This window comes from Sciurus vulgaris, assembly GCF_902686455.1.
Source record: "Sciurus vulgaris genome assembly, chromosome: 7".
Taxonomy (NCBI): domain Eukaryota; kingdom Metazoa; phylum Chordata; class Mammalia; order Rodentia; family Sciuridae; genus Sciurus; species Sciurus vulgaris.
The window spans coordinates 10,619,287-10,644,505 of NC_136467.1; the positions used below are offsets into that span (position 1 = coordinate 10,619,287).

Below are 25,219 nucleotides of genomic sequence, written 5' to 3' on the forward strand. Positions count from 1 at the left end.
ACAATTATACGACCTTTATACTTTTTGGAAAAGTCGTGTGTAATCCACAATTAATAATTTTGGAAAACAGCTCTATAAGAGACATAGAACAAGACTAGCATCCGAACTGCTATGGATTCCAGAATAATTCCCAGCCTCTGGCAAAGTCTCTTAGGATAGTGTTGTGGCTGATATGTTTACAGCTTGGAATAGATAGTAAGCATCTCTGTGTTTAATACACTTGGATGGGTGAATGAAAATAACTGAAATGTCAAATAGTTTTGTTTTTAGCAGATTTAGCTTTTTGTATGAGCAGCTACTCTGAGATATAAATTTTTTTTTTTTTTTTGCGGTACTGATATAAATTTATAAATGACACACAAAGCTAGCAATCACACTAAACAAAACAGATACTGGGTTCGGGATCCTAAGAGATGTTCTCCAGATTGAACAATGGCCTAAAACAACTCACACAGTGGTAAGTAAGGGCAAATGTAAAAAGCACACTTCGGTTTAGGTACAGGATGGGTGAGATGCACCCCTGAGAAGTGGCTCTCCTCAGAACAGCAGGAGTCTGACCTGGCTACTGTAAATCTGGCTGCTCTGCCTACCTTCGTAATTTGCATCTCGGCATCTGGAAGAGGGCAGCGTTGGCTCTCCAACGATACTGTAGGAGTGTTCAGTTTGGCTGCAGACATTATATATAGAAGAGCTTACCCAGAATGAAATGTACCAAAGAATTAAGAATGAGGTAGAAGCTGGTGTGGTGGTACACATCTGTAGCTGCAGCTACTTGGGAGGCTGAAGCAGAGGACTGTCTGAACCAAAGCCTAGGAGGGCAAAATAATGAGACCCTTCTCTTTAATAAAAAAAGAAAAAAAAATGAAAAGAAAAAGTGGGGGGTAGGGGAAACTTGTAACCACATAATGGGGAAAATAGTTAAAGACCTAGTTAGCCTACTGAAATTCAAGAAAGACAAAAAACTATCTTTAAATATCTGAAGAGCCATCATATAAAAAAAGGGAATTAGATGTGTGTTTTAAGAAAACACAAGTAGAACCCAGGTCCAAGTAAACATTACAAGTTAACATAAGGATGAATTTCCTAAATGAATCAGCAAAACTAAAATACTGCACGAAGTGGTTAAGTTCTACACCATGAAGCATTCAAAATGATGATAGAAGCAGTTTATGCATCAGGTAGGCAGGGACCTGAATGCACCACATGAACCTTTAAGATGTACCACTCTTTCTAATGACAAAATAAGCTACAAATCTCAAAAATCATAGGACCTGTATAAGAACCTGGTCTATGAATACAGATTTAATAAGTGAGAACATTCCCTCTAATTATATCAACTAAACCTCACAATGTCCCACAGTCCCCACAACTGTGAACTGTCTTTCTTTCCTTCAGGTCCTCATGTGAGGGCTTAGCACAGGCAAGGTGCTAAACAGGAACCTGAAAGAGGAGGACACTTATAAGATAAAGTTACCGCTACTGCCAGGCATGGTGGAGCATGCCTGCAATCCTAGTGGCTCTGGAGGTTGAGACAGGAAGATCAAGAGTTCAAAGCCAGCCTCAGCAAAAGCGAGGTGCTAAGCAACTCAGTGAGACCCTGTCTCTAAGTAAAATACAAAATAGGGCTACAGACATAGCTCAGTGCTTGAGTGCCTCTGAGTTCAATTTTTTTTGCCCCCCCAAAAAAATTACTGCTACAAATAATGGGGAAAGACTCACGACTCAACATTGCTTAGCTTTTTAAAACTTCATTTTTAGTACTTTTTAAAACACAGTGCCTTAGAATTTTATCTCCTCAGAAATCGTGAGATCAAGCAGATAATGGGTTAAGTCCAAAAAACAAAGGAGCAACAGAGCAAATCTGACTGCATGTTTGAAAAAGCCTATAAAATGTTACAAGCAAAACAGGAAAGCCTGTGTTAATAATGCATAAACCAAAACAGAAAAGAGCTACCCATTTAATGGAATAATGCTTTTATCCTTGCAGTTAAAATGAAATAAACCATGACTATTAATCTAGTAAGACCATGTAAAAATGTAATTTTTAAACATTTACTAAAAGGGGATAGTTCAGTAACCACTCTAAAAATCAAGGCCTTGTGTACAGCAGCATTTAAACGCTAAATACCAATCTCCTGTCTGCGGAGGCCATTACCCACCCTGTCACCATGGCAACGCTAACAGTATGCCTGACTTCAAAGACAAAGATGTAATTTCAGACTTCCAGCAGCCAGAGGGAGTGGTAAGAATATTCTACCCAGGCGGTGTCAGCTGATGATAAATTATAAAAATATCCAGGAAGGTTATGAGGCGGACTGTACCACATATTCTCGCATTCCTGGGGGAAGACTTGCATTAGTCAAACACTCCAGGAGACAGAAAGAGTAAAACAAAAAGTAAACAAGAAAGAATCTCAATGGAGTCCAGTTGTTTTGTTTTTGTTTTTTGATTACATAGTAGTGTTCCACCTTCCTCTTTTCTTGCTCCCAGGGGAAAATAAAAATAGCTTCCACCACCGTCCTTCTCATTCAAAGCCAAGAGTGACTGGAGATCGGCAGGAATGTTCCAAGGGGCATGCAAAACCACCCCTCTAACTGCTGCTTCTGCATCTGTGGAACTCCAGCATTTGTCAGAGCACCTCAGGTCTAAGGAGCCTGCGAGGTCAGCATAAAGAGCCCAGCAAGCGCAGGACCCCAGGAGAGCTGCCAGCCGGCCCCCCAATCTGCCTTCCTACTGCCAGTCTCATCCCAGCATACTCAGGCTATTTTTTTAAACCCTTGGAAGGGAAAACACTAAAAAACAATCTGCCAATTTGTATGTTCTGGGTTTCTTTTTAAGTGCTACAAATGAATATGGCTGATCAAGTGCTGTTTCACAATTATGCAGCTGAACGGTTTTCCAAAGCAGGAGCCCAATGGTTGAGTGTCCAAAGCCTGAGCAAGTAATCTTCCAAGGCTACGAAACACTGAAGAATGGAGCTGCAGTCAAAGTCTTCATAAAGAATCTCCACCAGAAAATGACAAACGACTAGGGCTTCCTTTAACTTGAAGTTAGTCAGGAACGACTAGATGGGCCAACAAATGAACAGTGTACCTTACAATGCTGTTGTTCTATAAGAATAAATACAGTGTATGATATAGTCTCTTTGTGTTGACTCCTACTGTATGGCTGAGGGCTCAAAAAAACCCCAAAGACTAGTATCCTTGGGGGAGGAGGAGGAGGACACAACTGCCCCTTTCCCAGAGCTGAAGGATGGACCCATCTCCCCCCCACCCCAGGAAAGACAGCTCCAGATCAAATCAGAGCCGGTGTCACTTGCCCCTGCTGGGTCACTGGCCAGCTGCCCACATCCACTTGCTGAAGTATAAGGCACAGCAACCAAAATAAGCCCAGAGGCCGAGTTCCTCCCCTGCCAAGTCCTGGGAGAAGAGGGTGGGAATCTAGCAGGCTCCTCCTCCTCCCCCAGTGAAGCTCCCAAGGAGCTGGATGGACTACAGATTTTTTTCCCCTTAGGAATGGCGCTGAATTTTGTAATGTACCCAAGTTAAGAGGTTCATGGAAAATAAAGCACATAGACCTTGCTGCTGGTAGGAGCAGGCAGAACTGTGACAGTCACCCACCAAGCCCTCAGTGGAAGACGACGCCCACTGTAAAGCTCAGGCCCCGCCTCGCGCGCCAACTGATTATTTTGAGACCTCATCTTAGAAACCAAGAATTAGCAATCTTCTCCCACAAAAACTTATGACAGAAAATGCCAAACGACAAAATAAAAGATCACCCACATACCTACCCCTGGATACCAAAAAGAAAAAAAGGAAAGAAAGAAAAAATCTGTTGACAATTCAACTATTTCTTCACTATATAGCAGGGTTTTTATCCTGCTATATATGTTATGCTTATAAAGTGACTGCTTTTAAAAATCATAATGAAATGAAAATAGGACTCAATAAACAACTGCTTTGGACACAGTTGCTAGATTTATAATTTTGACAGTTAAACAGTTAGGTAAGTTATAGAAAAAAAAAAAAAAAACAGTCACTCATTCATTTATGTGACAGGGCCTAATTATTGGCCCTGGATAATCATCCCAAATAACATGAAATAACTTTTTTTAAACACTGTATTAAATTTTTTTTTCAGCATGATTATTCATTATGTTCACCATAGTATTTTACCTTTCTTTATAGAATTTTTCATTTTACAAAATAATAGGAGAAAAATGATATTACCTCCTTAAGAAATAACACATTTCACTTGATAGAAATCATTTTGTAACCTTGATTTTTACCATGGGAGTCAGAAATGCAGTCTTAAATTTAATAATCATTCAAGGCTACTGCATTATCAAGGTTTGCTTCTCTCTTTTTCAAAGTTTTAACCCTTTATAATCTACTTGAAATAGTCTTTATTTATACAAATATTTTACTATAGGTCAGCTAAAATCCTTTTAGAAGCCCCAAGGTTAAAAATCCGATATAAAGCAAAGGAAAATATCAGCAATGCGAAGAGAGAGCCTACAGAGTGGGAGAATATCTTTGCCACTCAAACTTCAGATAGAGCGCTAATTTCCAGAATCTATAAAGAACTCAAAAAACTCTACACCAAGAATACAAATAACCCAATCAACAAGTGGGCTAAGGAAATGAACAGACACTTCACAGAAGATGTACAAGCAATCAACAGATATATGAAAAAATGTTCAACATCTTTAGTAATAAGAGAAATGCAAATCAAAACTACACTAAGATTCCATCTCACTCCAATCAGAATGGTGATTATCAAGAACACAAGAAACAATAGGTGTTGGCGAGGATGTGGGGAAAAAGGTACACTCATACATTGCTGGTGGGACTGCAAATTAGTGCAGCCACTCTGGAAAGCAGTGTGGAGATTCCTTACAAAACTTGGAATGGACCCACCATTTGACCCAGCTATCCCACTCCTCGGCCTATACCCAAAGGACTTAAAATCAGCATACTGCAGAGATACAGCCACATCAACGTTCATAGCTGCTCAATTCACCATAGCCAGATTATGGAACCAACCTAGATGCCCTTCAATTGATGAATGGATAAAGAAACTGTGGTATATATATACAATGGAATATTACTCAGCCATAAAGAATAATAAAATTATGGCTTTTGCAGGCAAATGGATGAAATTGGAGAACATCACGCTAAGTGAGATAAGCCAATCTAAAAAATCCAAAAGACGAATGATCTCACTGATAAGCGGATGATGACACGTAATGGGGGGTAGGAGAGGGGCACGAATGGAGGAAGGAGGGATTTTACAGAGGGAAAAGAGAGGTGGGGGGGGAGGAAAAAAATAACAGAATGAATCAAACATCATTACTCTATGTGAATTTATGAATATGCAAATGGTATGCTGTTACTCCATGTACAAACAGAAACAACATGTATCCCATTTGTTTACAATAAAAAAATAATTTTAAAAAATCTGATATAAAAACATCAGAGGACATGGAAGCACACTATCACAACAGAGTTCTACACCAAAGTAGCCATTGGTACATTAAAAAATGAACAATTTCAAATTCTTAGAGAAACATGTTGGAAGAAGAATTCCTCATCCAAACTGTTTTAAAGTCCTTTCATAAAGGAACTGATTTTTAAATTTTGATCACTAAATTACAGAGTATCTGGGTCACATTTTATATTAGAATGACACAGTATTAAAACAATTCATCTGGGAGGCTGAAAAGTACATGTCAGATGAGTTATATTATAATATATATTTTTTTTAAATGAGAAACTAGGTTTGTAGGTAAATTCAACAGTAAAACTGGTGTTGATAAGTATGATATACCAAGAAAATGATAAGACAGTCAATAGAAATGTTGAGGAAAAATAAAATGTATTAAGCTAGTGACAACTGGAATGTCATATGATTTCCTCCATAGTTTACCCAGGAACCTTTTCATTAGCTACTATTGGGTTTTATGTGTAGTGGGAACACAATAAAACTGTCTGAAAGAGCATCATCAGAAAACCAGGACAAGGACAAGAAACTGCTCTGTGTTGGCCCCTGCAAAATACCACCAGACTTATATTTACTTACCACTATCTAATCAATTGGGGTGAAAAAAGGGAAGAATCCAAACAGATATGTTTCCCACAATAATGATTACCTTACAGAACCAATAGAACATTTTAAATAAAGGGTTGATATCAGGTACTTGAGGGCTGGTGGAGCATTTGCCTGGCATGCATAAGACTGTGGGACCCACCCCGGTACCACCAAAACAGGACAAGGAAAACAGGTATTTGACTCCAACATGCCTCCTCAGCGCTACTGCCTGACTCATGACCTTCATTAGTCCTCTGAAGACCTGCTATCACTCACGGCTGCTGCTCCTAGGCCACTGCTATGCCACATGGCTATCTGCCCAAGGAACCTGAAAACTCTCTGAGAAATCTGAGTTTAGATAGCTAGCGCACTTCGCTGCAGGCCTTTCTGCCCAAGCCTTTGCTTTTGCCTTCTTTTAGATGATTGGTACTCTGTGACAATACCACAGGCTGGAGAGAGCAGGGCAAGGGTGAACACACTGTCCAACCTTGACAAGGTGGGAGTGCAGCTAAGTATAAGCCAGTAACTCTTCGTACATTTTGGAATGATCAATGTACTTCAGTGGTCTTGAGTTAGTCATTACATGAGCACTAGAGGATTTTATCTCTTCATCTGGCTTTGGTAGTTCAACAAATCAAACATAGCAGCAAATGACTGGGAAATATTTTTATTACAAGGTATATTGTTTCTTCTATAAAGAAGTAAATAAAAATCAAAGTGAACACAGAAGAGGTTTGCAGTATTGGAGTTCAACTGTGAAGCACAGGCTAGGTGTTAATGAGGCCATGCTTCGGCCAAGAGTCGCCTCTTCACGTTCTGTGACTCTTCAAAGACCTTCTGAACAGGTTTTCCTTGTTCCCAGGAAAGGAGCCTGAGATTCAGTGAGGTCTGGTGGGCAGCCCCAGAGACTAAACACAATTTCCAGCAAGAGAGAAGGCAAGGCAAGGGTACACAGGGACCCTGATTGAGCGAGCGCTCTGTGCGGGCAGGCGCTCAACTGGAGCCTGTGTGCGCGACCACTCGGGAGGGCGAGTCCACCGGGCTGAACGTCCACACTCAAAGGTACAGGAGGGCAAGCTGCCACCGTCACCTGTGCATTCAGATACCTTCGTTTTGTCGTGTTTTGATTTTCTGAGACAGGGTCTCATCATGTTGCTCAGGCTGGTCTCAAACTCCTGGTCCCCACCATCGGCCTTGCAAGTGGCTGGGACTGCAGGCAAGAGCCACCACGCCTGCCCGGATCACACACATTTTAAAAACTCATGCCCCGAGTGGGTCAGAATCACATCAAAGACTGGCTAGAACTTCAGAGTCCTGTTTCCATCCTTATTAGAAAACAGAAAAGGTCAATCAAGTTAGCAAGAAAGTCGCGTAAGAATGTGGCCGGCCCGCTCCTGAGGCCACCACCGGGCGCAGGGACGGCACTCTTCCCCTTGAGTCGCCGGCCCCGAGACACAACTGACGCTGCCTCCAGTCCTACCAGAAGGCGACAACAAGATTTTGAGGGCCTCATCAGAGCCCTTAGCTCGTCAGTCGGGACCGCCACAAAATGGTGAGGCATTTCTGTGAAGGTACATGTGCTGAAGGTACGAATTGTGCAATATGCAGATGCGCTCTGAAGAAAAAATGAGAAAAATGTGTTCAAGTATTTTAAGTAACCTGAAAACAGGCGTCCTGAAAATAGATGTTTCTCCTTGTTGACTTCTTATTGCTAAAATGTGGTGTAGTAAAATAAATAAATAAAAACTAGTAAAATAATTTAAATTTTTTCATTTATTATTTCTACATCTAACACACAAATTTAAACAGAAGAGACAATCAATGCATGATTGTTAAACGTGGTTGAATGTCTCTGCGTAATGTGAGCACTTGTGCCTTGATTGAAGATGTCAACATTAGGGCATGCTGGCTAAAGAAAAGCATAAATGCAGTGACTATACAAAGTAAAAATGTTTATAGGGGAAATCTGAACACATTTTAGTTATTCAAGAACATTGATCATTTTGACCAAAATGGGGGAAATGGTTTTATTTCAAAGGACTGAGGGTCTTAGCTTTGACTGTAAAAGTTTCAGGATGCTACAGAGGGAATATGTTCAGGAACAGGGACACGGAGGAGCTGCTGTAATGACCAGAACAGGAAAGAGACTCATTCCGTGATGGCAACCCCATGGCTGTCCAGCTTCCAGGCAAGTTTCCTGCCATTTATGACTGTTTTCACATCTAGGAATTTGAGCTTAAAAAAATGACCAACCAAACAAACAAAACTGAATCATATTAAGAACATAAAAATATACTCACGTTAAAAATGTGTTAATATTGTGTCTTGTTCCATTCGTTGTCTTTGTCTACTACAATATGTTTCATCTTTAGCAAGGATTTAATTTTTAATAAATTAAGCCAGAATTTTTTTTCAACTTAAAATAAAAAAACCTTTGCCCTTTATATAATCAGTAAAATGAGAATGCTCTTTTAAAATGAAGAAAAAAGTGGGGGAAAGGGCTTTATTTAGAAAAAAAGAAAAAAGCAAACATACCCCCTGAGTTTGGTAATCTCTCTGAGGCCTGTTTTCTTCTCTAGGTTCAAATGCATCACTATACTCAGAGTGCTCAAAGGGGTGAGACATCTCTACAAATTAAGAACATCTTTTGAAAACCAGCATGCTGAGAGGGGAGGTAGCTCAAGGGTAAAGCATTTGCTGGCATCTGGCATGTCTGAGGCCCTGCGGGTTCAGTTCCTAGCACTGCTTCCCACACCTCCCCCAAAAAACATGTTTAAAAAGCGAGGTTTCCTGCCATGGTTACCCCATACTCATATACAATATACCTTCAATAAGGACAACAATCACAAAATTCGCATGCTAGGTTCATGAGCACATACTCAAAAATGTTAAAGGAAGGTGAAATTATAATGAGATAAATTAAACTAAGAAATTTTCCTCCAAAACGGACTGATAGAAGAATATAGTCTAAATCATTCAAAAGTGTGCCAAACAAAGCAATATAAAGATCTGTTTCTGCCCAAGGAAAGGAGACTAGTGGGATACTCACTGGATCATCATCCTAAAAGCAAAGAAAACGAGACTAGCCAGGTCCCAACTAAACCAACTGCTTCACTTTCATTTCTTCAGACTGTGCTCTTGTCTTTTGCCAAGGGAGAGCTAGGAATGGATTTGTTGGGTTGTTGATACAAACTGTTACCATATTCTTCAAATCACCTCCACAAATTTAAATGAGACATTAAGCTACAGCAAATGCTGTCATTCTTTCAACATCAATTTCTATTTATGACAAGGTTTTACTTCTTGTGTAAATAACAATATAAAAATAAGACTTTGGTAACAAAGATGGATTGCTTCCTTTATGGGTGTCAGAATTTAAGAAAAGTTATTCAGGACTTGCTTTAATCTCATAAAAATTTCTGGACATTCTTTACTCTTCTGAACCGCCTTCCCACCATCTCCCTGTGTCTGTCACCAGCACCATCACACCCTGCTCACTCTGATTCAAAGCTGAAAAGCATGCCTCATCCGCCCCGCCCTTCACTGGGACCCTTTCTGCCTCTGGATTCTAGTTTTACCAGCCAGATTCAACCTGGTCGGTGAGCTAAGGCTCCAAAGCCATCTCCCTGCCTCTAGCAGTAGAATGGCATTTTTGAAAATGAAGGCTTTGCACAGGTAAAAGGCACATCACACACACTTATCTCGGTACCCTGAAAGTCCCAGACCCCCAACCCATGGGAGAGCAGGGACAGCTGTGGGGAAGCTCGTGCCCCTGCACCTAGGATTTCTGAAAGGACCGTATTCCAAGCATATTTACTCTTCTTTGACTAGTAGTTTCCCCAGTTCGCTAACTGAAATTTTCACTTACATAAAAGAAGACTTTTGACAACAGCGTTCAATAAGCGAGGCACTACACTGCCATTGTGAAGTCAGACTTTCCACACGCCCAGCATAGTGACAAAAGACCAAGCACGCATTTTCCTGGTCATCAGAAAAAGGCCACAGGCACTGTGCTCCTCAGCCACCAAAGCCCATGGAAAATAAAGACCAGGAGAGACACCTATTCACGTTGGAAAATTTAAGAACATCGAAGACCGCTGAAGTGGAGGATTTGGGTGGGGCAGGCCACCACTGTCCCTCTCTGGACCCAGACTCTCGCCTGGTTGTTTTATAGAGGACACTTACCTCTGCCACTGGCCAAAAAACTATTAACTTACTCTGACAAAAAGAGTAAGATAATAAGTAAAAAGCCTCATAACACACCACTCTACCCAAGTCGAAGTCAGGGAGCTCCAAAGACAAAAATTAATTAGTTAATTAATTAAAAAGTGGGAGATACAGGAGACAAAGATGCATGCAATGCACAGAAATGGGGGGCATTACTCAGGAAACGGGCTCAAGTTCCATTAAAGACAATGGTAGTTTTCATGTCACTGTGGTGCTCAATTTCCATTCATGGTAAATCTCATTTTAAAAAGCACACAGTGTCACTTTATAGAATAACCAAGGAAATAAACTTGGAGTGTCAGAGGTGAACAGAGATCTCAGTGCCTTCCTTCTACCAGCAAGAAAGTAAAACCAACCACTGCAAGATCATCTTGGTTCAGAAAGCTGTATCCACTTGGTTCCCTTGGCATTGTGAGCCTTTGCACTGCAAAGACTGGACTTCAGAGACCTGCGGTTTCTTCCTGTAGTTGTTTTTTGACCTTCCACTTCACCAGGCAGTCAGACACCCCTGGCACAGATGCTTACTTCTTGACTTTTCCCATGAACTTTTCTCCGTCTTCCTAGATCTCCCTGCACTCAAGCACATCAGGACTTCCAAAACTGAATCACACAGGAAGTGGACAGGGGACCTCCACAGTCACTAGATGTTAAGAGGGTCCATAGAAGGTGTGTGGCTCGCCCACAGCCAAGTCCTTCAGTAAGTTCAAGTCTCCCATTATAAAGGACACCCAAGATGGGAAGGTGGCCAACAGGAGGCATGTAAAGAGTCAGTTTTTTGTTTTGCTCTGTTTTGTTTTTTTAAGATTTGAAGGCAACTGAACTTTCCTCAAAAGCAGAGGAGTTCCTTTTTATCACTGCTATTTCTTACATACTAATAAAGATTGCTTTTCAAGTAAAATTTAGGAGCTGGAAGGTGTTTTGAGGTTCCTAAATCTAACTTAGTCATTTTTCTGGGACGGAAACAGTCCCTTAGGAATGGAAATTGCTCAGCACCACAAGCTCAGTGGACATGGGGCACACAATCATCCCAGCCAAGGCAGTGTGGCCACCATTCTCCCACTCACGTCATTAGACTGCTCAGCTTTGTAAGGAGGAAAGAAGATAAGCAATGTAAACCACTTTCAAACAATTTTTATAATGATATGTATAATGATAAATAATATCATAGCTATTTATGTCATTCTAGTCAAATAATCAGGTACTATTTAAATCAAGAAAACCCTAGAAAATTAGCTATCAATGAGTGAATGCCAAAAGTTATATATTAAAATTTAGAATTAGTGTTCTCACATGCACTGAGCACGTACTACATGCACATCAACTCCATCACAAGTGAATGCTTATCTCAGGACTTTACAGAAATTCAAGTAATTATGAAATACAGTGAAAAGATGTACACATCATAGTTTTTTAAAAACGGGTATACACATCATAGTTTTTTAAAAACGGGTAAATTTTAGGCACTGTGGAAAGGCACAACAGTAGTACCCGGAAGGTTTTTCTTTTTGAATAGATGCATTATGAAGAAAAGTAGTTGAGAAAGCTTAGTCACTTTTTTGTGGCTTAAAGCTTTTCTCTCTCTTTTATTCCAGGCTTAAACAAAGTTCAGTGGGGCATCAAACTGCCTGTTTTAAATTACAGTCTGTATTTTAAAATAGAATGCATGCGCGGCATGTTCCCGAAGCTAGGGGGTGGGAGTGTTATTCAGGAAAATTGAAGGCTTGTTGAGTCAATAATCTTCTTTCACACAGTAACAATTTTCAGCTAAAATTTCTTGACCCAAACAAAGGAAAACAAGACCATTCAGTTACTTTACAACAATTTACAGAAGGCAAAAGAGAGAGAGAGAGAGAGAGAGAGAGAGAGAGAGAGAGAGAGAGAGAGAGAGAGAGAGAGAGAGAGAGAGAGAGAGAGAGAGAGCTCTCTAAAATCCTACATTGTGAGAGAAGAATAGAAAATTTCGGCTCAGGCGCAACCTTCACTACGTGTATCTATTTCTTCTCCTACAGTGACAGTTAATATTAAAAATGGTGACTTCCAGCCCAAAGAAACACGAAAGTCAATGACCAGTCTACAAATGCCAGTGCCAGCTCCTGGTGGCTGTGCTTCCAGACACACGAAGCAGAGGCGCTCCTTCCATGACCTACAAGTGAAAATGTGTAAATCAAGAGCTATTCCCACCAGAGTAGGACTGATAGGAAGAAATATGCTCTCACCGCCTCCCACCACCTGGCCCAGGGAGTGGCCGTGGAGAGCCACCCCTGAAGAGGGGCGAGGTGTTCCGGCTGCAGAGCAGGCACCATGGGCAGAAGGGCGCCCACACCAGGGGAGAGGTTCTTCCTCAAACGAGGCCAGGAAGGCCAGGCGGCACTCTGCTGAGCCCGCCACCGGAGCAAGCCACCCCGTCCTTCAGGCCCTCTGATGCCCCACGCTGCTGCTGCCCAGAGGCAGGGGCCAGGCATGCACAGCGGGCTGCGGGGTGAAGTGGAGCTTCCTCCGGCCCAGATGTCCACAGAGTGCTCCTCCGTGCCCTCGCCTCGGTCATCCCGAGAGCCCCAAGCTGGGTCGAAGCGTATCAGGCCTCCATTTGTTTGGGGGAAATGTGCGTGCTGACTTCTCTGTTAGCTAGGTATAGCTGCATTTATCATTCCTTAATGAGCCTCATTTATCAACTACTGGTCACCACTATCCTTCTATTATCAAAACTAATATCCTGCAAATCAGTTAGGTTTCAGTCTTTCTTAATCTCCAATTCGGTCTTGTGTCTATTTTTTTAATAGTACTCCTTCATCAATTTTTAGCAACTAATTGATGGTCCTACAAAATGGCCTGAAATTCATTTCCCCCCATATTTAAAATGGAAGTCTTAAGAATATTACATGGAAAAGTTTGTAGGGGTTATGCTTAATTAATATGTTTTAAGATTTTTAACAATTTTTTTAAAGTTGATGTACTACCACTAACCAAATGTTTCTACTACCCTAAATTCAGAACTACCCCACTTTGGAGCTGGGAGTGTAGTTCATTGGTAGAGCGCTTGCCTAGCATGCAGAAAGCCCTGGGTCTGATCCCATCGCTGCCAAAAATAATAAACATATCCAGTGATTTTACCAGGGTCGAAGATGTCAAATTGGTAACATTCTGCACATAAACATTTGACTTTAAAAGCAAACTATTGTTCTTTTTAAATATTAATTTATTCGAGGTTTTCCTTATATTTTGTCCATGTTTTCCTGGGAGAATTCCAAACTGTTGAAGTTTCATTGAATTTTAATTTACAGAACAAATAAAATATAAGTGGCATACTGTTTTGAAGCAGACACGTGCCTTCCCACATTCAACCTTGTTCAAGCTCGTCTGTCCTCTAATTTCAAAGTGACTACCACTATCTATGAAAATATCCTAGAAAATAAAATTACAGAATATCACATCTTAAAGAAACAATCCAGTTGAAAAGTAAACATTTATCAGAGGCGCTTTTCCTAAGTAGGGTGCTTAAATACATATGCTTCTCAACCTTGATTCAAAAAGAATTGATGCCTCCACATAAAATACAATTAAAATTATATTCCACAACATGGGAAATCCTAAGACACTGAGGTACTGCATGTTCCCTTTAAAATTTCCTCAAAACATCAAAAACAAGTCTGTACCTTCAGTTGAAAACTTTGCAAATAATTAAGCGCATATGCAGACGCTCCAGCAGATCCAGCAGCGCTGGTCTGCGGACACCCCGGCCCCGAACCCTGGAGGCTGCCATGTTGTAGGGCACTACCTCCTAGAGACGCCTCGCTCTTGACACCCAGGGAGCATGGCCAAGCAACTCACAGGCATCATTCGTGACTGATCTCTGGGAGAAGCCGGATAACAGTTGAGACTTCTCTTTCATTAGCTTTTAATTTTTTAAACATTAAGAATGATTTGAGAAGGATCAATCAATGGAAGACAGCTACACTATTAACCTTTTAATGACAGCTATTTAAATCAAGTTCAAGCTACAAATAAAAGTTTAAAAAGAGTTCATTCAGCAGCCATACATCTGGTAGATTTTAACTTCTGCAAAAACCTGCCAAATAACATAACAGGTTGACACAGTCTTAACTTATATTTCTAGGACTACATCAAGAACGTGCTAAAAAGCAAAACGCAGTTAAAAAGTTTTTTGCCCAGCTTTTCTCAATAGTGTCCAATCAAAGCAAACGTATTAACACATCTACATACTTTAGTGTCTCTATTAATACACCATCAATATTCATACCTTCCCAAAGTGCATTACCTTTCGCCAGTAACATTATAAGGCAGAAACAAACAAAACCCCAACAGAAGTAGTCCTCTTTGATTACAGGCAGAATGCTGCATTCTGTGCTGCTAATACCTAACTCTCTAAAGAATATTCTTGGTAATAACTGTTTTCTAACCGTACTCTTTCAGGCTTCCAATGTTCTGTTCAACATCCTCTATTTCAAAGAGCTACCAGCATTTACCACCTCCTCCATTCACAACAGGCAAAAAACACACGTTCTATCTGAAGCCCAGAATTTCCTTTTAATTCAAACTCCACAAAAGTGCCATAAGCACTTATTCCCACACTTAGGGTTTTCTCTTAACTCAGGAAGATCACTCTTTCCATGTCAACCTCTTTATAGATACTCCTGTGTAGGGATGAAAGGGCAGGACAGGGGCTCTGAATGACCTGACAGGCCTTCAATACAGCCAGGCTTTGGAGTCACTGCACAAGTCCCAACAGAGCACAAAGTCACGCCAAGAGTAACCTAGGTAAACAGAGTTAACAGCTGCCAGCGCCACCTCCGTGAAAGATAAAGCAAATTAGTTACTTCTAAACTGAGGCATATTAACAACTCTTCCATCCCTGAAGCGCTCACTGTTTTGCTGAATATGGGAGAAAATAAAACCTTCATTTTTTTACTTCCTTTTAAACATGTTTATAAATGTTTTATTAAGAACATACCTACCCGTGCTATAATTACTGAAATTATAATTGTTTCTGTCAAATAATTTTTTACAAATAAAAAATATATATCACTAATAAAAGATTAGCTTATCCTTTTTTTAGCTTAATTATCCAAAGTGTCTGCCTCTTTTCTTCAAACTTAAGGTTATCAAGGTAAAACTTAAGGGTCAGCTGATAAAACCAAAATGGTTTTTAGAATGGTACCCTCTTGCACTGCAGCTACCACACCCATATTTTAGTTTCATGAGGACAGAGGCTTTCCTGGCTGGTGTCAATTTAATACCACGAAAAAGACTCCTAAGCTATTAAAAGATAATTCTGAAACTAGGGGAAAAATTTATTTCAAAATAAGTTTTTATATAAATTAAGAAAACATTTACTGAATACAAAATAATTAACACCAAGAAAAGATCCCAGTTTAAACCAAGAAGCCAATATAGTTATAAAAGTAACTAATAAAAAGATGACTAATAAATATCATAAGAGATGAAGACTTAACAAAACGAAGTGTACTAAGTCATATTTGGAAGTTGTGTAGATGATACACTGAGATACACTCAATGTTTATAAAATAAAGGAGTAAAAAAGTTATAGCATCTTTTAGAACTTCCACTGTGTATTTTGCTTAAATTCTGGCTTCATTTCCCATCAAATTAGAGGGAGAGAAAAACCACGAAATGTGCTCAAATTTAAGTGATAATACCCCAATATAAGAGAGCTCTTCAAGCTTACTTTTCATGTTATGTCCTATGTACTAAGATTCATCAATGATGGAAATTCCCAGAAATACAGACTAACTGTCTCAGCAGGGGAAGGCTGTACGGTGAGAAGGCACTCAAGTAAGTGGGCAATTCAAGGGAGATTCGTTCTGAGCTTAGGTCTGAGTCTGCTAAGCAAAAAGTAAACACTACTGGTCACCGTCCCAGACAAGAAAGTACATATTAATTTATCAGTTCTTTGCTTTCTGTAGATGATATGAGGATCCAACCAAGTTAGCTGGAAAACACACCACATTAGCTACTGAAGATCAACCAGAACTTAAGGACAGACAAAACATACAACTTCAAGCATGGTAAGAAGAAAACTTACCGAGAGATCAAATTATGGATCTATTATAAGGATATTGAGAATATCTTGATTTCTTATGGGAAGTTGATAACCATGTAACAAATATGCTAGAGAAAAAAATATGGGCTGGGGCTGTAGCTCAGTGGTACAGCGCCTGCCTAGCATATGTGAGGCACCGGGTTCAATTCTCAGCACTGCATATAAATAATAAAAATAAAGGTCCATCAACAACTAAAAAATAAACATTAAAATATAACACGGAGAAATGTTAAAAAATCTATTTCAATGTAAGCAAAAAAAAGTTAGTAACTATTTGAGAACCATATTTGTTACAGTCACATATATAATGGACACACTTAAAATTATACATTAGAATCACTATACTTTTTAAAAGGTTAAGGCTTCTGGGGCTGGGGCTGTAGCTCAGTGGCAGAGCACTTGCCTAGCATGCTTGAGGCACTGGGTTCAATCCTTAGCACCACATAAAAGTAAATATATAAAATAAAGGTGTGATGTCCATCTATAACTAGAAAAAAAATTTTTAAAAAGGTTAAGACTTCTAACTTACTTAATTCCAAGTTACAAAACTACAGCTACAAATATCATGTGTTATGTTTAAGCCAAATGACAAAATATCTGTGACTGGCACTTGAAAAGGAAATATAGCTTTAAGAGTAACTCTACTCGGGATCCAATGGCCAATCCAGCCAAGATTACAACAGCTTCTAGTTCCTATGAAACCAATGGAGCCAAGCTAGAGGAATGAAGTATTTAATAAAAGTAACACTGTGAAAATTCAACATATTAGAGCCATAACTGAACACCAACAAATGGCTCCCTGAAGCCATAATTATCTCAATTATGTACGATTTATGAATGAAGCATTCACGTAAACAAAAATAGATACGTAAACCCCATATAGAAATTTCTTGCACACATAAACCCCTAAGTGAAGAAAAATGGTGCACTAAAGCTCATCTAAATAAAGCCAATGTTAATCCCAGCAGACCAGGCTTTAGGGTACACTGGCTAATCTATAGCTTGTTCTTTATGCAGTAACTGGCACTTCCATGTACTAGCCATAAATCCTGGGTACCTTGCTCTCTGAAAAAGATCACGGAAATGTAATCTAAAGAGCTTTTGAGTCTGTCAGCCTCCTGTTTAATCTGTGAGTTAGAAAATAAAAGAAAAAGAGAAAGAAAGAACAACACCCTAATTGATAGTTCTTATTCTAAGGTCTTCCTAACAAAGTCTGCACCATATATCCCCCTGACACTCTTTGGAGGCAGACAGGCAGGTGATCACTGTGAAGACAGTCATCATACACATGCAGAGAACAAAGAGAAATTCAGAAAATTTCAACTCTTGATGAATATATTACTTTACTTCCCCAAATACCTTCATCTTCTTTTCAAATAATCAATTTATAAAGCACTGTCCCCAAGCCAACCCCTTAAGTGAGTTTTGTTGGAGCAGAGGACCTCATTCCAACCCCAGCTCTGCTGCAGAGTTAGTGGATATCACCCTTCGTTGCAAACAGAGCCATGACAAGAACTGTATGTACACCGGGGAGAGACACTGAAGTTTTCAAATGGAAATAAACATCAGTACATGCTGCAAACCATGCTTAAGGCAACGTAGAAAATGGCTACCAACTTAGGACAAATTTTCCAATCTGTGTCACAGTACCAATCAGCAGCCAATGACAACCCTACAAAGTTAGGTGCCAAGACACTAAAAAACAAGTGAGGGGGAAAGTGGAATTCATTGTCCACCTGCTTCCCATGAGTCAATTTAAATTTCATAAAACCACAAGCCAATTTCCAAATACTCAGCAAATGCTGAATTTATGAACAGTGCGCCTGTGTGCTGCACACACTCGACAAGCTCACCAACCTATCATTATCTGCTTTGAAAAGTCTTTAGTATAAAACAGATCCCATTGCTTCTTTCATTTCTTGAAAAAACAAGTAACTAGACAATAAATAGTACAACTTTCCAAAAATGACCATAATAAGATTTAATTCCCTCCCACCAAAAAAATAAAACCTATAAGAATTATGGTTTCAAAAACTGGTCTAGTGGATGCCAAGACGGTATACCTCTCGTAGCCCTCACTTACCTTCTTCTAAGGCTACACGGGTAACTTAAAATGGGCGCACAGCACGCATGCTGTACGCCACGTTTAACACGCCTTACAAATGCTTGTTCTCAAATATTTAGAGAGAATACAATGAATTTTACTTAGTGCAAAGACAGTTGAAATTCAAAATTAAAATAATAGCTATCTTTTACTCCTATCTTAAAACAAACCTTAGTAGAAATTAAGTAGTAACAATGATTCTTCAAGTCAAAATATTTTAAATTTAAATATTTAATTTAAATTTTAAATATTTAATATTTAATAAATGCAAAATTTTTTATTTGTGCAGACTGTTACTTTAGTTAATAAAGAAAACTTCATTTAAATTAGGTTCTCTATTTTTAAAAAAGCAAATAAAGTACAGATGAACTATTTGTGGGCATCGCCATGACACCTTGTACTCTAATACCCTTACTAACATGCAACTCAATCCATACACCAGTTGCTGATGAAAATGCTTTACAAGCTGATTTGTCAAATACTTAACTAAATTACTTTCTTTTGGGTGACTTGCCATTATACAAATGTAAAGTCCCAGGAACAATTCCAATTACTATCAGATTTTTATTTTATCATTTATATACTTTGCACAGTGGGAATTTAAGTTTCCAACCTTATTATAGGCCCCATTCTGTATCCCTACCAAAAAGCAACAAAGAAAATTCAACTGAACCACACGATACCTGCCTGCACACAAAACAAACCAGCCAAATAAAGTCTCCCAACAGATGTTCATTCTGCAAGAGATTCCTACAAGTGGAATAAACTCATTCAGAACTATAATGCTCCTCAGATTTAAGTTCTAAAAAAAAAACTCATGCATCACAAAATATATCTGAAACCTGGAAATTTCTGTCCCATATTACAATATGAAGTAGAACAAACAAAATAATATCTCTTTTGAAAAACCTTTAACTCATTACATTTCCAAATCAGCAAATTAATGTCTTACTGGTAAACTTGATGGTCTTTCTTGTTGTATTAAATTCAAGTCTTCATGATTGGGCTTTCCTGGGGCCAGAGGAGGTTGAGATCTAGTTCCATAGCCTTCCTGAGACATGTCCTAAACAAATACAAATACAAAGTACTTCATAAATATCTCAATGAGTTTTAAGTTTCTTCAGTAACCAAAATGAAGCAAAATTTTTCACACAGTATCAAGTAATATTACATTTTAGCTAATATGTAAATACGTTGAGACCTATAATTTCTTTAACACTTTATTCAAAGCAAAAACAAACACAGTGAATCAATAGCTGAAAAATTTCATATATAAAATTAACAGCTACATTAATCATGAAACCATACAAACTGAGTATTGCATCTGAGTTCTATAGGAGGGTGACCTGTCAGTAAAAGAGGAGGAGGGAGGTCAGCTGCAGTTAAACTCTTAAATCAGAGCAGACCAAGAGTACAATGTGTTGCTTAATTTAAAGTTGAGTTGTATTGATTAATTCTGATTTTGGTCAAACTGCCTTTAATATTACCTCAGAAAATTAATTAATTATGAAATCTTTATTATCAACTGACAATGGGCCCTTTCAATTACCCACAAAAGACCATCGATTTCTTCTTTTTTTTTCTTTGTACTGCAGAATGAACCCAGGGGCACTTAACCACTGAGTCATATCCCCAGTCCTTTTTTATATTTTATTTAAAGAAAGGGTCTTGCTGAGTTGCTTAGGGCCTCACCAAGTTGCTGAGGTTGGCATTGAACTCACAATCCTCCTGCCTCAGCCTCCCGAGTCCCTGGGATTACATGCATGTGCCAGCACACCTGGCAGTATTAATTATTTTTTAATCTCAGGGTATCCTGGGGTTTCTCCAAAACCAATAACGGAAAACCACATATTCATGGGACATGGTCTTCACAGAACAACAAAACAATGGTGGGGAACAGAACACACTCAAAAAACCTGCAGAGGAACCAGAAACTTATCATTCACATGGGCTTTCTGGCATCCTGAAGAGTGTTCTTGCAGGAAGCAGAGTCTCAGCACTGTGATGAGGAGCAGCATGTAATCCAACACCACACCACCCTTCCTGTACCTAGCTCCCTAGCTCCTTCATGATATCCACTCAGCTACTAAACATTCTGCTTATCATCTGCACCTGAAGTGGAACCGAGGCCAGAATGCTAGGGATGTATTACGCACGTCTCAGCTGGCACTAGGGCGAAAAACCAGTTTCTAATTGGAACCCCCCCCCCCAAAAAAAAAGAAAGAGAAATGCAGCCTTAAAATAAAATTCTCTCCCCTTCCCTGTCAGTCCAAATGGTGTTGGCACTAAAGAAACACCATATACAAGTTCTACTTCTCCTATTAAATTCCTAAACATTACTTGGAAAATTAATGTTTATTAGTGAAACCCTATTAAAAAGCTTCTGCTGCCCCTCCCTTCTCTCAGTGTATATACTTCAACTGCATGGCTTCTTATGCCAAGAAACTGCACCAGAGCTAGTACTACAAAGTACACAAGCTTCACAAACTAGTCTAAAAACTGGTCAACATTGATGACTGTCGGCATGAACCAACTTTTAAAAGCTCTGAAATAAAGAAGCATGCCCACAACTCAGCATTTCCTTTTCCCCACATGCAACCCTTATTCCTTTATAAAGAAAAGTCCATCAAAACAAGAGAATCAGATATTTAACTAACAGACATGTAAAATACCCAGACAAGACTGTCCTTTCCTATGAGAATTCGATGGCAGTTTTATTTGGTAACCACAATCCCAGGAGGTGGGAGTAATCACATGCAAGCCAAGGACTCTTGAACAGCAGCTCTTCCATCTGATTGCCAGCAGAGGGTAACAATTAGGCTTGTGGGGGACAAAAGCAAGGGCTGAGGGATTATTACCACCCTCACTGCCCTCCCCCACAAACCACGTTTCTTGCAGATCCTAGGTTTTCACTTGTCACAGAGACTTCCCGCTGGGTGCCCTATGGTTGCCTGAGATTAACAGCCAGGATTTCAAATCAAGTGGGGCACAAGGCCTCCATTCAGGGCCCTTCACCCTGTTACAGAAACAGCACAAAGGTGCAGGACAGCCTTACAATGGGCAAAGAAATGAGCAGGCCCTGTGCCTCTGTACGCACACGTGCACAAACAGTTCACAGGCAGTGCCCAGGCACGTTTTTAGCAAACTCCAGTTAGGAAACAGCGGCGGGCTCACATGCTCTACGCTTATTAGCCTTTTATATTGCTTTGTATTTTCTCTTCATAGCTAAATGAACTGCTTTTTAAAGGAGTTGAGAAAGACATTACAACTGTAGTGGATACACATTTCAATTTAAGTCATCCCCTCTAAAACAAGCAACACTGAACTAACAGTCAGAAAGCTATTAGAAAAATGTGCTCTAATTTCACGTTTCATTTTTAAGACTTTAAAAGTTCAAAAGCAGGGCTGGGGTTGTGGCTCAGTGGTAGAGTGCTTGCCTAGCGCACCACATAACAAATAAACATAAGATAAAGTTTTAAAAAAAAAGTTCAAAATCTCAAATTCTATTCCTAACCACAAGAAACTTTCTATTATTAAATACAGTTAGATAATAAAACCAAATGAAATTTAGTGCAGATCACTGAAAAGGAAATTTGCTCTGCCTCAGTTCATGTTCTAGCATGAGGACTGATTTCACTGAGAGCACAAGGAAGAGGCTGAGTTCCGGTGTGTGACCACCACCACCCACACATAACGTATAGAGGGACTCTGAGGTCAATGTCTGGCTGCTTTAACAAAGACATAAAAGTTTTATCCCATAACAAACTTGAGCTTTTTCACAAGCTAACTTATTTTCTTGCTTTATTTATTTTTGGCATCACTTATTTTAATCTCAAGAATTGTAATTAACTAAGTAATTCAATTAGAAAGAAGAGGGCAATGTCAGTATCAAAAAGTACAGAATGTGTTTAGCACTGCAGTTTATAAACAAGCAATAAATAAGCAAGCATAGTTTTAAATTTTAAAACATCACTCTCATCTTTGGCTGTTTTTTAAGTTTAAAAAAGTACACACCAGTGTGTAAACTACTATAACTAATCACCACATGTATCTGACATACATATTAGAGTTATGACTCTTTCAAAAGAATACCATACTGCAGTAACACTGGAAGCGATGGGAACGTGTTTACCTTTTCAGAAGTCTTCATCAGTGTTACTTTTCTACATCCCACATATGAATTTAACAAGTGACGGGCTCTGGTTTTAACCTTCCTTATGTTGTGAGTCAGACATAAAATGGGAAACCATTGTACAAACAATAAAAGTGTAAAAAGGGTACAGGCTGGGGGGTGTATATATTTACTTCAGAAACTTTCACTTACAATGTTAATTAAATACTAATGGCAACATGAGACTCTAAAGAAAATGGAGAAAAACTAAAACATCAAGGATACTTTTAAGAAAATTTAAAAGGGAAAGCATTTCTATGGCATGAGTTCAAAAGCTAGAGATCAACAATGAAAAGAAAGATGGCCTCATCCCAGGACACCCTTCCTCTACAAAGGGTGCTATACTATGCTGATAGCTTTTCATTAATCTTTCCATAATTTTTCAGTATGTTATCAAGAACAAATGTTAATTTAAATTCTTTCACAACTGGAGAATATTTTCTATACATAACATAATTTGTGGCCCCTTACCTATGTTTTGTAGAGATCATCCTACATCTGCAACTCAATATCCACTTCTTTCTTTCCTTATGGCTATGCAGTTCTGTATTACCTTAACCAGTCACCTACTTATGTGCATTTATGTTGTTTCCAGTCTTCCCTACTTCACACAGCATTAGAGCAAGCATCCTTGTGCATAATTTTCATGCAAAACTTTTCTGTAGTATAAATTTCTGTAGTATAAATCTCAGGTGCAATTTCTGTTAGTGGGCTGGTACATTAAAAATTTTGATAGATACTGGAAATGTGCTCTTAAAAAATAAAGTGTCAATTTATACTCATGGCATCATTTTGGAATAGAACAAAACTCACTCAAGGTGTTTATATGTTAGCATCACAATATATCTAACTACATTATAAAAAGTAGCAAAGCCAAAGCAGGGTACCTCCCCCCACCTCCCAGAAAAAAAGAACTTATGAGTTTATGGGAAATAAACCAAAGGAAGAAGAAAACGCAGCCAAGAAGGAACACCTCATACATGAACAAATGGCAATGGTACCCAACAAGAGGTAGATGAGGTGCCTCCAGAAGCCAGTAAGCCTGCTTGCCTTAGTACTCCCACAGAGAGCTTCCGGTGCAACAAGAGGCAACAGGGATCCGCCCTGGCTTCTGGATCTGGTGGATTAATGATTCTCAAAATATTTAAGAAAAGCTCTTTTTCAAAATCTATAAGCTTAAGAACTTTATATGTGTTAAAAGACCCAATGCCAATATCGTGGATAAATGATATTAAAATAAAAATTCCCTTTCTTGAGTTTAAAGGCAAGGCCACTCTCTGCTGCTCCTTATCTTCAAACAGCTATTAAAACCCATCGCTAAAGGGAAGCAAGGCGAAGGGCCCGACAGGCCTCTTTGCTGGCTCCTCTCCTGCTGCCTGCCCCCTAAAAGCTGGTGTCCTCACATAGCTCCCCCAGCAACTCCACACTGACCCTCATCTGATGATTCTGCATCTCGGCCATCAGTGTCCTATCTCTTACTGCAAAACGAACATCCGGACCTGCAGGGAGAGCCCTTGGCACTCTTCACGTCCAGACACAGCTCTCTTAACCACCTCCACAAACTGGCTCCTGTTTCAGGTCCTGCTCCTCAAATGGAACTTCCCAGAGCTACCACACACATGGGCTACCTCTTCCAGGAACCCTACAGGTCTACCACATCCCAAACCGCGTGGCCCTCCAATCCACCCCTTCCTCCTGCCCAACAGACATCCCCTACCTTTGACTGCTCTGCACTCCAGCTGAGTGATGTGGGCATCCTCGAAGCAAAAGCTCTGAAAATGCCCCCTGGGTACCTACAGCATCGAGGCCAGTGTCCACGGTGGCCCAGAAGTTGCACTCCAGACTCACCTCACCCCTCCCCACTGCTGCAAGTGCTTGGTGTCACCCCCGCCCCCAGTGTGGTCCTGCAGGACCCTGCAGCTGACCCTCCTGCCTCTCTGCTGCTGCTCCTGAATGGACACCTAACTTCCCCCAAATCTACAGAGCCCCTGCTGTCCTCAAGACTCCCTTGGATAGGAGCTCCACGACCCTCCAAGACAACTATGACCAACTTCGGTCTCCTACAGAACTGGCACTGCTGCATCTCAGCTCTCCCAGGATGGACCTGCCATTTCTCTAGGACAGAGCTGCTGTCCTCTTGGATTCCCAGTGCCCAGCACTGACTGAGCCCCAATAAAGAGCAGGTGAATGACTGGCTAAATGGCTGCTAAGAGCTCACACTTAGAGATATCACAATACCAAAATAAATGCACAAACTCACAAAACAACACAACTTGGGCTCACAGTCAAGGATATTTGTCATGCTAACTGCAATATTGCCTGGCAGCAATGTGCTACAAAACACATTTTGCTGTTTATTATGGTGATCTTAAGGCAAAAGGAGGACTACAAAATAATGCAGTAAAACATAATGGAAATTAAGAGGAAGGCGAAAGACTGCAGAGAACAGCAATGGCGCCACTGAAAAAAAGGGCACTCTAGACACTCTGTGCCAATGAGCACATCAGCAACACAGCAGCTGCGGGTGGGGAGACGATGAGCTTGACAA

General features: G+C 39.8%; 1 protein-coding gene across 11 annotated transcripts in view; it reads right to left on the minus strand.

Moving 5' to 3' along the window:
* ARID1B (AT-rich interaction domain 1B) overlaps positions 1-25,219 on the minus strand; it is a 405,422-nt gene that overhangs the window by 246,582 nt on the left and 133,621 nt on the right. For 10 of the 11 annotated variants that reach the window (XM_079146755.1, XM_079146754.1, XM_079146753.1 and 7 more), the window contains one exon: positions 19,453-19,563. The exons of the other annotated variant lie outside the window; for it this stretch is intronic. In XM_079146755.1, the coding sequence (XP_079002881.1) occupies positions 19,453-19,563 (111 nt within the window). The remainder of the gene's footprint in view (positions 1-19,452; positions 19,564-25,219) is intronic. 11 annotated transcript variants of the gene reach the window in all.